At 50.4% G+C, this 10,722-nt stretch overlaps 3 protein-coding genes across 3 annotated transcripts; all 3 read left to right on the plus strand.

Moving 5' to 3' along the window:
• Positions 1 to 627: 627 nt before the first annotated feature.
• On the plus strand, positions 628 to 3,723 carry BO82DRAFT_307534 (calpain-like protease PalBory). Its single transcript, XM_025632292.1, has 4 exons — positions 628 to 867; positions 935 to 1,311; positions 1,365 to 1,593; positions 1,647 to 3,723. The coding sequence occupies exons 1-4, from the start codon at positions 817 to 819 to the stop codon at positions 3,549 to 3,551; spliced, it is 2,562 nt and encodes an 853-aa protein (XP_025493133.1). The 5' UTR covers positions 628 to 816; the 3' UTR covers positions 3,552 to 3,723.
• Positions 3,724 to 3,945: 222 nt separating this feature from the next.
• On the plus strand, positions 3,946 to 5,408 carry BO82DRAFT_280779 (uncharacterized protein; the record flags this gene model as incomplete). Its single annotated transcript, XM_025631316.1, has 4 exons — positions 3,946 to 4,048; positions 4,131 to 4,231; positions 4,314 to 4,441; positions 4,499 to 5,408. 4 exons carry the CDS (start codon positions 3,946 to 3,948, stop codon positions 5,406 to 5,408), a joined length of 1,242 nt encoding a protein of 413 aa, XP_025493134.1.
• A 573-nt stretch (positions 5,409 to 5,981) lies between these two features.
• BO82DRAFT_363736 (uncharacterized protein) lies at positions 5,982 to 7,628 on the plus strand (the record flags this gene model as incomplete). Its single annotated transcript, XM_025636913.1, has 3 exons — positions 5,982 to 6,346; positions 6,429 to 6,510; positions 6,597 to 7,628. 3 exons carry the CDS (start codon positions 5,982 to 5,984, stop codon positions 7,626 to 7,628), a joined length of 1,479 nt encoding a protein of 492 aa, XP_025493135.1.
• Between the last annotated feature and the right edge of the window lie 3,094 nt (positions 7,629 to 10,722).

Genomic DNA, 10,722 nt, shown 5'->3' on the forward strand with positions numbered 1-10,722 from the left:
ACCTCGGCGTGGTTGATCGTCGGTGCTCGCATGACGAAACAAGCCGAGGTCCGTTACTCTTATCGGTCTGGGGCGTTGACTCTCCATTCCCGTCCTTCTTCTCCGGTCAACACAGGAGTCAACATTAAGGTTCTTTCACCTGACCAGCTACCTAGGTAGATCTGTATGTCGTACTGTAGGGATAGTGAATATATCTTGTCATAGACTGGTCATCGTTGATCTAGCCCCTAGACAAGAATTCTGTACAGCATGCATCCTTTCAACCTGTCTGACTCGAGCCTGGCTTTATCATTACCTAATTAGGCGGCTTTAGATGGAAGTCCCATAGTTTCTACTTGTCATTGTCATTGAGCCGGTCAACAAAAAGAGAGCTTGGGCTTTAAGCCTGGGGTTCACAGTTGTACATCACTGCACATCACGACGTTCTGTCCAAGAAAACAAGAAAGGCTTTCTTCACATTGGATTCATGTATCTCTTACTATGATGGACGCGCAGTATGTGACTGTCTTATACTCCAAGACAGGGCGGTATAGCACGGCAGAATAGCGGCGAGGGAAGATGAGCAGCTGCCTGAGAAGGCAGGAAGCGGGTCCTGCACTGAGCGTGATACCGTAGTCTACCATTCACCTTCGTTAGACTATCTGAACTGGCTCAACTGCAAATACCCTTTCTTATCAATTTAATCACCATTTGCCCTATTGCACCTTGCTCGGAATGCACCGCGGCGCGTTCACTGCTCAGCTTCTCATCGCTGCTGGATGACAGTCGTTGCTGTGTTATAAGACGTTCTAGAATCTGGCTCTCTCACACACCAGCATGTCTCGAGCTGCTGCTGCGTCACAGAACTTGCAAATCAGCCAAGCCTTGGTATGAAATCTTAGGCCCCATCATCTGCAGTTGAAATCGAAAGCATCTTGGATTGACGATGTTGCAGAAAGCCGAGGAAGATGTACTTGCCGCTAAATCTCACGCCGAGGCTCTTGAAGCAGCTATTACCGCTGCCGAGCACTACATGAAAGCCTTAAGCTTGTCATCTACCTCAAAGGACAAAAAGACTCTAGATGCTAAGTGCAAAGATTGGCTTCTACGGGCCGAGAGAATCAAGGTAGCCAAAGATTGGCGCCTTGCGATTCTCGACCATGGCAGCAATGATCCAGTGACTCGATACCCTAGATCGGTGCGCAAACTCACAACTCGGGAGGAAATCATTCTTCTCGAGAGTGCGAAATTGAATCATGCGATCTTTCCGCCATGGTCAAGTGCTCCAGGATCTGATGAGTTTGAACGACAACTTGGGGAGGACCTCTTTACGTATGTGGACTACTTATGCAATTCAACACATGAATCATCCTGACTTGAGCCAGAGACTCACCCGAAATTCATCTCTCAAAACAGCAGAGGGAAGTTTTTGCGGGCTGGAAACGACCAAAGAAGCTCCTTTTGCAAAAACACGCAGGAGAAACAGACATTTCCACTGTCCCGGCGATGGTCGTGACAGAGAAGACTGATTTAGTGCAGGACATGGTAACAGATTGCTCTGTCGTTGCTAGTCTGTGTGCTATTACATCCAGGTACGAGCGTGGTTTAGATAAGGTAAGCCAACTCACTGCAATCGCGACATCTTTGAGCGGATCTGACATTTCCAGCTCCATTACCCGGTGGCATATCCCTGCGATCTTCGCTACACCGATCCCAAGCTTTCACCTTCGGGGAAATACATCTTCTTGTTTTATTTCAATGGGTGTTTTCGCAAGGTGGCCATCGATGATCGCCTACCATCGTCGAAAAATTCACGGTCACTTCACGTGGTCGACCGAAGCAATCCTTGCTATATATGGCCTGCCTTGGTGGAGAAAGCGTACTTGAAGCTTCGCGGAGGATATGATTTTCCTGGAAGTAACTCTGGAACAGACCTGTGGGTGCTGACAGGATGGATCCCCGAGCAAGTCTTCCTTCACCATGAAGACGTCACTGGCGAACAAATCTGGAGGCGGCTTTATAAAGCATTTCAAGCCGGTGATGTTCTTCTGACAATAGGTACCGGAAGATTGACAGAAAGGGAGCAGGAGGAGCTTGGCTTAGTGAGCGAGCATGACTATGCTATTCTGGATTTGAAGGAGACCGGAAGCCGCCGTCAAATGCTCGTGAAGAACCCATGGGCTGGTGATTATGACCATGACAGCAACTTCGAACTCAGCTCTGGCTACGGAGATACGTCTCAAGTCTCACCTGGAACCTTTTGGATGGACTGTGAGGATGTTCTTCAGAATTTCGAAAATCTATATCTGAATTGGAATCCCTCCTTGTTTAGAAGTCGACAAGATCTTCATTTTACATGGGACCTCACAACTGATAGAGGACTGGCTGGTTGTTTCGCCAAGAACCCTCAGTTTTCTGTGTCCAGCAATGCTGGCGGTACCGTCTGGTTACTGCTTGGAAAGCATTTTCGGACAGTCGACCATCACGACGAATCTGGGCCATCTGCCCATTGCGACGAGCCCGGATTCATCAGCCTCTATGTGTTTGATGCAAGTGGTCAGCGAGTCTCTTTGAGTGACGGGGCACTTCATCGCGGCCCCTATGTTGATTCGCCGAACACCCTAATGAGGTTAGACATGCCTTCATATACGACCTACACCCTGGTAGTATCCGAACAATCCTTACCATCCGCAAAGCAACATTTCACACTATCTGCACTGTCCTCTACCCCAGTGGGCATTGCGCATGCGCAGAATAAATACAAATTCACAACAAAAGTCCATAGCTTTTGGACGCCTTCGACTGCAGGAGGAAACGCCGAGTCAGCCCGATATCCATTCAACCCTCAATTTAGCTTTAGAATCAGCAGTGCAACCGATATTTCACTCCTGCTTGAGCCAGAGGAGCCCGAATTAGCAACGCATGTTAAGCTGTTCTGGTCTAACGGTCAGCGTATATCCCGAGTTCGAAGCCGCGACATTGCTGCCGACAGTGGTGACTACCGTCGCGGTGGCTCGCTTGCAGAAAAACAGGGGCTTACTGAAGGCGTCTACACAATCGTCTGTTCGACTTTCGCGCCCGATCAATTGGGAAGCTTCAACCTCTGGGTTTCTTCTTCAGGTCCATGTGAAGTGACGCCGCTGGCGCCAGAGGCAGCTGGGCGACGCGCAGTAATCTCAGACATTGGAGTCTTGTCCCCTGGGAAAGACCGGATGCTGGCGCCGCTGGGGACCCCACGGCTGACGCGCCTTAAGATAATTGGAAGAAGCAGGCAATCCACGATTGCGAACCGATCCGTTGGGCCTTCGCCTATGTTGATGACAGTGGAACTCGGTCAAGGACCTTACAAAGAGATACTGGCAACATCTGAAGACGGAAACCACAGTGATGCCATTTCGGGTGTGCGCATCGAGGACTTCAATCTGCACCCTAACCTTGAGGACCGTGGCGGAGCCTGGATTGTCATCGAGCGAATTGGAGGGCCTGGAGGACAGGTCGAAGACCACTTTGAGGTGGAAATTCTAGGCGAAGAGAGGGTGTATGTTGGAGAATGGATAGTTGAGGATGCATGATTAGTCTAGCTAAATCAAGGGACGGTGGTGTCTTGTCGGCTCGAAAGCATAGCGCAGACCTTTATATTGTACCTTAAGAGCATTCCGCATGCTAATTATTCGTCGAGGAAGGATTATCAAAACCAATCTGAGACTTAAATGAGTGATAATTGAATCTGAAGGAGAAAACAACATCAAAGTGGGTGATATATGATTCTGCTTGTACAGAGATATGTAGAACGAGTAAGTCGCCAAGCAGCGAAGCAGGAGCCCGCAGCTGTGCCGAAGAGGTCAGTCTAACGTTCGGTGCAGTTCCCGCTCCTGAACGTCATCCCCGCCTGCATCGCGTTATCTTTCACCCCTCCAAACAACAAACAACGCCAGTGCCCAAAATCAACTTTCCCACACCGACCTCATGGCCAGCAATATCCCCGCTAGTTTGAAATCCGCGGATATCGGGCGATTTGCCCTCAGGGCAGCTCAGCTTGAACGCGCAAAGCCCGTCGTGGCCTACTGGTGTAAGTGTCATTTGTGCGCCTAAAGTCAGTGCTGCCTGAATGTGATCCGAGTCTAATTATGAGTCCCTTTTCCACTTTTTAGGCAATTTCTGGATCGTGAATCAAATAATTGAGAGAGGGCTGCACGCTTCTGATGATGAGGTCAAACTGTATACGACGGAGCTGGTGGACAAGCTGGAGGAGGTGAGTCAGGCGCAATTGCTGGTCTTCTCCCCCTTATGTGCAGTATCTGGGCGCTAACATTGCTCCCACTCTCTCTTTAAAGTTCAAGAACGAAAACCCCGACAATGACGCTGTGACGGATGCTATCGCAGCCAATGCATATGTAGAGCAATTTGCTCTGGAGGTTCTTGGGCGTGCGGAGGCGACGATGAAGGCCAACAAAGTGACGAAGTCCGTTCCGCCCTACGCAACAAGTTCAGATAGGATGACCGCTAACTGTAGCCTTAGACAAACAGCAGATACATTCCAGGCAGCTGCCACTTTCCTAGAACTATGCCAGATCTGGAACCCTCCGGATGCAGAAATCGCTGCGAAGATCAAGTTCGCCAAGTACCACGCTGTCAGAATCATCAAAGCAATCAAAGCTGGAGAAGATCCGAATGCGTCAAATCCCGTCGCCGCTGAGGAGGAGGAAGATGCTGTGGCTGATCTAGAGCCTAGACCAGATGATCCGGAAGTGCAGGCCATTGTCGGATCCCTGCCCGTCCAGCCGAGGCAGCCGTCCGTAGAGGACGTCCAGGATGACTCCGAAGAAGCGTCGCAAGCACCGCTTGTTCTACCAGACACACCAAACACGACGAGATACAGTGCCCCTGCTTACCAGCGGACTGGATCACCTTCCGAAGCCAAAGCGGAGGACGATACGGAAAAAGGACTGGAGCTACCATCTGCACCGGAGACATTTGCATCTCCAGCGGACCCCGTACCTGATTTCCCAGACACCCCTGGGAAAATAGACGGGAATCGTGCTCCTGCGCCTTCCGACTCATTTCATTCCTTCCCTCCGCCATCCAACATGGGACCCGCCACTCCAGCCGCGCCCTCTCATGACGCCAGCTATTTTTACAGTAAACCACCACCTAGTACCGCAGTGCCTCCACCCTTCGTGCAGTCGACATCAGGCACCGTCCCTGTAGTCAGCCGCCCCGCGCACCAGAACTTCCCGAGCCCCACGCCTTTTGTACCAGCACCTGTTGCTTTGCAATCTGGTCCGACGAATGCGCAGCCAGTTGATGATCAAGCTATTGCGCTTGCGCAGAAGCACGCTCGCTGGGCAGTATCGGCACTGACATTTGACGATGTCAATACGGCTATCAAAGAACTCAGGAACTCACTGCGCTACTTAGGAGCGGAGTGAGGATACCGTCCATGTATACCTAGCTCAGCAAACGTTGTTTGTCTTTAGAGATACCTCTTGCCCAATTCTGTTGTTGATGAGTGCCAGCACTTGTTTCATGGCGTGACCTTTCCCTCTTTGAATGAATTGATGACTTCTTATTTCCCCTCTTCGGTTTTGCACCCTTGCAAAGTCCACTTCCCTAAAGACATAGCCATGCCTGTCTTTCCCATTGATCCATCCGCTGGCGATTGAGCAAGGAAGAACCAACATGTTATTTTCAAGACAAAGACTGATATGCAAAACATAAGCTTTGTCACAAGTGCAGACACTATGTTTTCCAGACGATCGCCGTGGCGATGAGGAGAAACACTGGCCTCTGATCATCCTTCACTGCAATCATCGCCAGGCTCCTCTCTCCGGGTTTCCCACTTGCTCACACAAGAAACACAGAACACCCACTCCCCAGTTACCCTCCTCCCTTCAACGCACCTGCTATCCGACCTTTTTCAGAAGGCTAGCAGAAAGATTCGTCAACACCAGACAGTCTTTCATTCATACTTCACGAGTGTATCGTCTAATTTGAGGAACATCATGACACGAAGGTCAATCACGTCCAGCACATCTTCGGACGTACCCTATCATGTTATGAAAGCCGAACTCGACGAAGGCGGGCTGAAGCCTGGTAACAATGATCGGGAATTTACCGTGTTCCTCGATCTGAAGTCAAAGTATTCACGCAAGTTTCTAGACAGCCTTCGAGAACACGTCCAATTTCGCGGCTTCGAATGGGGGGAGTTACTGAGTTCAGAGGCTCTCCGACGAACATGCGCTGAAATTTTCGTTGAAAACGTTGGAAGGACGTATTGGGGCACTGAAGAGAACCGGCAAAAGTATTTGATGGAAGAATCAATCAAGGATCCGAACAGCCTCTGCGTATATCCCGACAGAAGGGAGGAGTAAGTTGTGGCCCATCCTCGTGTCATTCATTGTCACCCAATCCCCACATTCATGGCCACCTGATCGAGTTGACACTTGCAGGATCATCCGAACCATCATGATCCTCCTCGAACGCAAAGCGAAAAGTGCTCTGAGATTTTGCACTGACAAGGATCCCTCGAAAGTGAGTTTCCCCTTCTCCTCTTATGAATTTACTCTTAGAGCTCTTTTGGCATCCTGGATATATACTCATCTCGAACGCATAACTAGGATAACACTGCAATCACTCCCCTCGATACCAGTACGAACATGGCATCAAAACTGACATGGTCTACCAAGCGTGTGATGACGCCAGTGCCGCATGTCGCCGTGCGAGTTGAACGCAAGCCCAAGCGCAAGTCCAAGAGTTTTTCGGACGAAGAATACAGAGAGACAGACTCCGTCGTTGATGACACGGATGACGTCCAAGAACACACACCTCACATGGCTCGTCCAGTGAAACGGTCCTCAACCACGGGAATTCGCCCTTTCAAGTCGATCATGACTTCCCAAGAATGCGATATGGAGTCTGATAGCGATGTGATGATGGTGGACTGGAAGACCAAGTGGAGTGACCCTGCGAAGACGAAGCAGGAGCGCTCCCATCCCTTCAAGACGGAGCCTATCCCCGTGGCCCCTGTCAACAACTTCGAGATCGAGAAGCCGGACTACTCTCCAATCAAGATGGAGCCACAAGCAAGCCGCAAGAAGAGAAATTCCAAGAGCAAGAAGCAGTCGCTCATCAGATCGGAGTCGCAGGAAGTGATGATGAACCTGGACGAACCTGTTCCTGATGACACCTTTACCACCACCACGGCTACTCCAGGCGTCGAAGCCAACCCGGAAGATCCCGTCTATTTCCTCGTCACCGCTACCTCCCAGCCAGGCATGGGCTCGGTCTGGGTCCCTTACCGTGACTTCCGCTCGGCGGAGGAGTTCATGCGCTACCTGCGACAGGAATGCCGCCTGGACGACTGGAGCCCGTCCCGCCAGCTGAGCCACGACGTGAGCGGCCACACCCCGACCATCGTGAAGCCCGTCGTTGTGGCAGCCTCCGTGAAGTTCGACTGGACCGACTTCGAGATCCGCGTCCGCCAGAACCACGACCAGGACTGGGCGATGGTGCAGCAGGAGCTGCAGAAGGCCATGGAAGGTCGGGCCCAGCTTCTGGAATCGGGATCGTTGACGTCTGCCTACAAGATCCGCGTCCTGTTGCACGTCGTGGAGGAGGATATGCTGCTCGTGTACCCTAGAGCTCACTGAAACCTGGGGCTTCGGAAGTTATTTTCGATATTGCGTCTGTGCCAACAACCACGAACGCTGCGCACTGCTGCGTTGTCCTGTTTAGCTCAGTACCGACTTGACCGCAACTCCTCTCTCTTCCCCTCCCCCTGCTGCTCCATACCAATTTCTCTTGGGAGTGTTTGGTGATGGGCGGTAGAAGATCATTTTCCATTTGGAGGAATACTTGGCTTTCCCTAGGGAAGTTCGCATAATAAACTGTGAAAGCAGAATTTGGTTGTTATCTCCAGATATCTTGCATGTCATTTGTCGGATATAAGAGCCAGAGAATAACGATGCTATGTAACTAATTTCAGATAAAATTGGCCGAGCCACTCCGTAGACTTGCTTGATTCTGGGGTGAACCAAACAGAATTGAACTTTGTTGGGTGATTTTCGCACGAGCCTTCGTATAAGTGATGCGCCTTACTTTACCGTATCTAGCAGTAGTCTAAATTGTCTAAGCCTCTAAGATTTTAAAAAGGTTCCTTGCAAGAAAAGGCTGTTGGGAGGAGGGGGGGGAAAGCTTTGTCGAGCCCCTGCACAAACCATGGGATGACGATCACCCACGGTCCTTGGGACTGGGAACTGAAAGTCAAAATGATGCGCCGCCATTCATCCCCATCCCTCCTAACGTGGGACTCCCCCACGGGAAAAAGGAAGTTTGTTTTGGGAGTTTTTTGACACCGAGGTTTATCTTGCTTTCCTTTGAAGGGAGAATCCCGAGCAATTACCGAGATTTTATGACATTTGTAGACGCTAAGTAATACTCCATAGCCTTCTTCTCCAGCACTGACTAGTGATAGGGAAGATGAGGAGGATTGGGTGCCTCGATTCGCCCAATCGCTCGGAATTCAGTTCCAAAATATCCCAGTGTTTGTTAATCGTGCTGGCCAAGCGGTCTGATCCCGTGCTACTGGGTTTCTGGGCCCAGTTCCGGCCAGTCACGATGCCAAAATGGAGGGTGGGTTGATTAGTGAAGAATATGTAAAACGGAGTCACTACTCTATGGAGTACTAGTATGGATGAATAGGAGGAGAGGAGGGGCGGCGGGTCGAAGTGAAGCATCACCGAAGTTGATATCAATAGTGATGATTCCAAGTTGCCGCAGATAAGCGTTCAATAGTACCCCAAATTGCTTTTTCATCACTCCCCTTTTCGTTCTTTTGTTCTCTTTGATCCGTTGCTTGTGGCTCTGGTTGAAAGTACTGTGCGTGGGCTCGTGGGTTTGTTTGTCTACCTCGTCTATCCAATTGGACCAGTATTGACGTGTGTCGATAGGACTGCGAAGAAGAGGAGAGAGGAAACGGCCAGGGAAGATCTAGGCTTAGTCGCAGACGCGATCGAAGCGAATTGCCGACGCCCTATGCAGTATGCAGGCACTTCTCCGGCGTCAGACTTGCGAGATCGCAAATTAATCATCCAGGAGAAATCACGAGCAATTAGTGGTTACCCACCAGCAAGCAGCCTTGACTCGTAGTATCATTTTATGAGACGCAGATCATCGATGCTATTGTTCCCTAAGGTTGATCATCTCAGTCTCTCCCAGTGTCACAATTGACGGTTTGCGCGCCCGTCGCCGCCTTTTTCTTATCCACCCTGCGTCAAGCACTCAATTGGGGATGCCTGGTTTGATGTGTATTTTTCTTTTCTGGGGAAAGGGCGGGCGGATTTGAGCGCGTTGTGGTGGCAAAGAGGGATTGACAATTCAACATCATCATCTTCATGTTTGCTTTGACTTCCGTTTTTCTTTTCTTTTTCGTTTCCTTTTGTTTTTCAATGGATACGTACTCGACATCCCACCCCTTCCCCTTCAGGGAATGGGGAGGCAATAAATGGGTTCAGAAACCCACTTAGAGGCGGGACTATGATCGGACGGTGTCCCTGACGAACGGACAACGTCCCACAACGCGTGCTTGGCAGGGGACGGATTGATGAATCCATTTGTCTTTCCTTGGTTTGGGACCTCCCCGAAATGCTCGAGGGACGCTTAAAATTCGCCCACTTTCCTGTACGAGGGCAAAGGAGCGAGTGGGAAGCCCTCGCCGGGGGCGTGTGGTATCCACTGCGCCGGCGAAATTTCTAGACGCAGCGCTAGCGGCGTTCATTCGGTAAAAGAAGCGGTTTGGAATGATGATGTGCTCCCCCTCTTGTTCCATGCGAATCTGCAGTCTGTTATTGGTGGCGGCGGCGGCGCCGCCGCCGCCGCTGTGTCGCCGCTGCTGCTGCTGCTGGTTTGCAGGCCTGCAGCACAGTACATAGAGAAAGGCCTGGGTAGGAAGATAATCTTGCTTGGTTGCACCAATCTGTTGTTGGGAGGGACAGTCAATACAAGAGAGGAGTAGTATGGTTGTTTCCAGTCGCATCACCGGGCCACATCATTCGCATGGGTGGAAGTTACACCAGAGGGAGCTGGAGAACTATCTAGAGAAAAAGGGCATCGTGATCAGTGTTGGAGTGACATGATGCCTCTCTCTCTATCTCTCACAGGCTGTGCGCGACATAAGGTGGAGATTTGGGAAGGGGGTTTGGAATTATGCTGTCTGCCGCGTTCTCCAGTGTGGTGGTCCGTTCGTATGTCTCAGCTTGGGGACAGTAGTGAGGAACTGAGGATGGGGTGTATACAGAATTACAGATAGAATCCCTGGCCAGGCAAAGCTCCGCAAAGTCGTAGGCCTGAGTCTAGTGACTGGCTCAATTAGTCAACAGGAGTCTGTTAATGCGCAAAACAATGAGCATACATGGTCATACCTGAGTCAGAGAGAGTATTTGGATGTTGAGATAGAATTAAAAGTGAATCTAAAAGCGGTGGCTGATTGATTGATTGACTGATGGATGGATGGATGACTTGAGAAGGGAGGAACCAGAACAGAGAGGCAGGTTATTAGGTAGTTGCCTATGATTGTTATTATTATCACGGATATAATAATTATTACTTGCATAGTTCGTTGGTCCCTCCCAAAAGAGAGGATGGATGAATGGCTGCTTCCTCTCTTTTCCCCCCCTCCCCGTCCGCCTTCTCTTCCTCCCTCCTTCATCTCTCTCCTCTTCGATCTCCTCCTTTTCTTCCTTCTCC

This window comes from Aspergillus uvarum, assembly GCF_003184745.1.
Source record: "Aspergillus uvarum CBS 121591 unplaced genomic scaffold BO82scaffold_19, whole genome shotgun sequence".
NCBI lineage: Eukaryota > Fungi > Ascomycota > Eurotiomycetes > Eurotiales > Aspergillaceae > Aspergillus > Aspergillus uvarum.

Coding starts and splice junctions, on each gene's coding strand:
- BO82DRAFT_307534 (XM_025632292.1), top strand. CDS start 817: ATGTCTCGAGCTGCTGCTGCGTCACAGAACTTGCAAATCAGCCAAGCC. Junction 868..934: donor TGCAAATCAGCCAAGCCTTG/GTATGAAATCTT, acceptor ACGATGTTGCAG/AAAGCCGAGGAAGATGTACT. Junction 1,594..1,646: donor ACGAGCGTGGTTTAGATAAG/GTAAGCCAACTC, acceptor TGACATTTCCAG/CTCCATTACCCGGTGGCATA.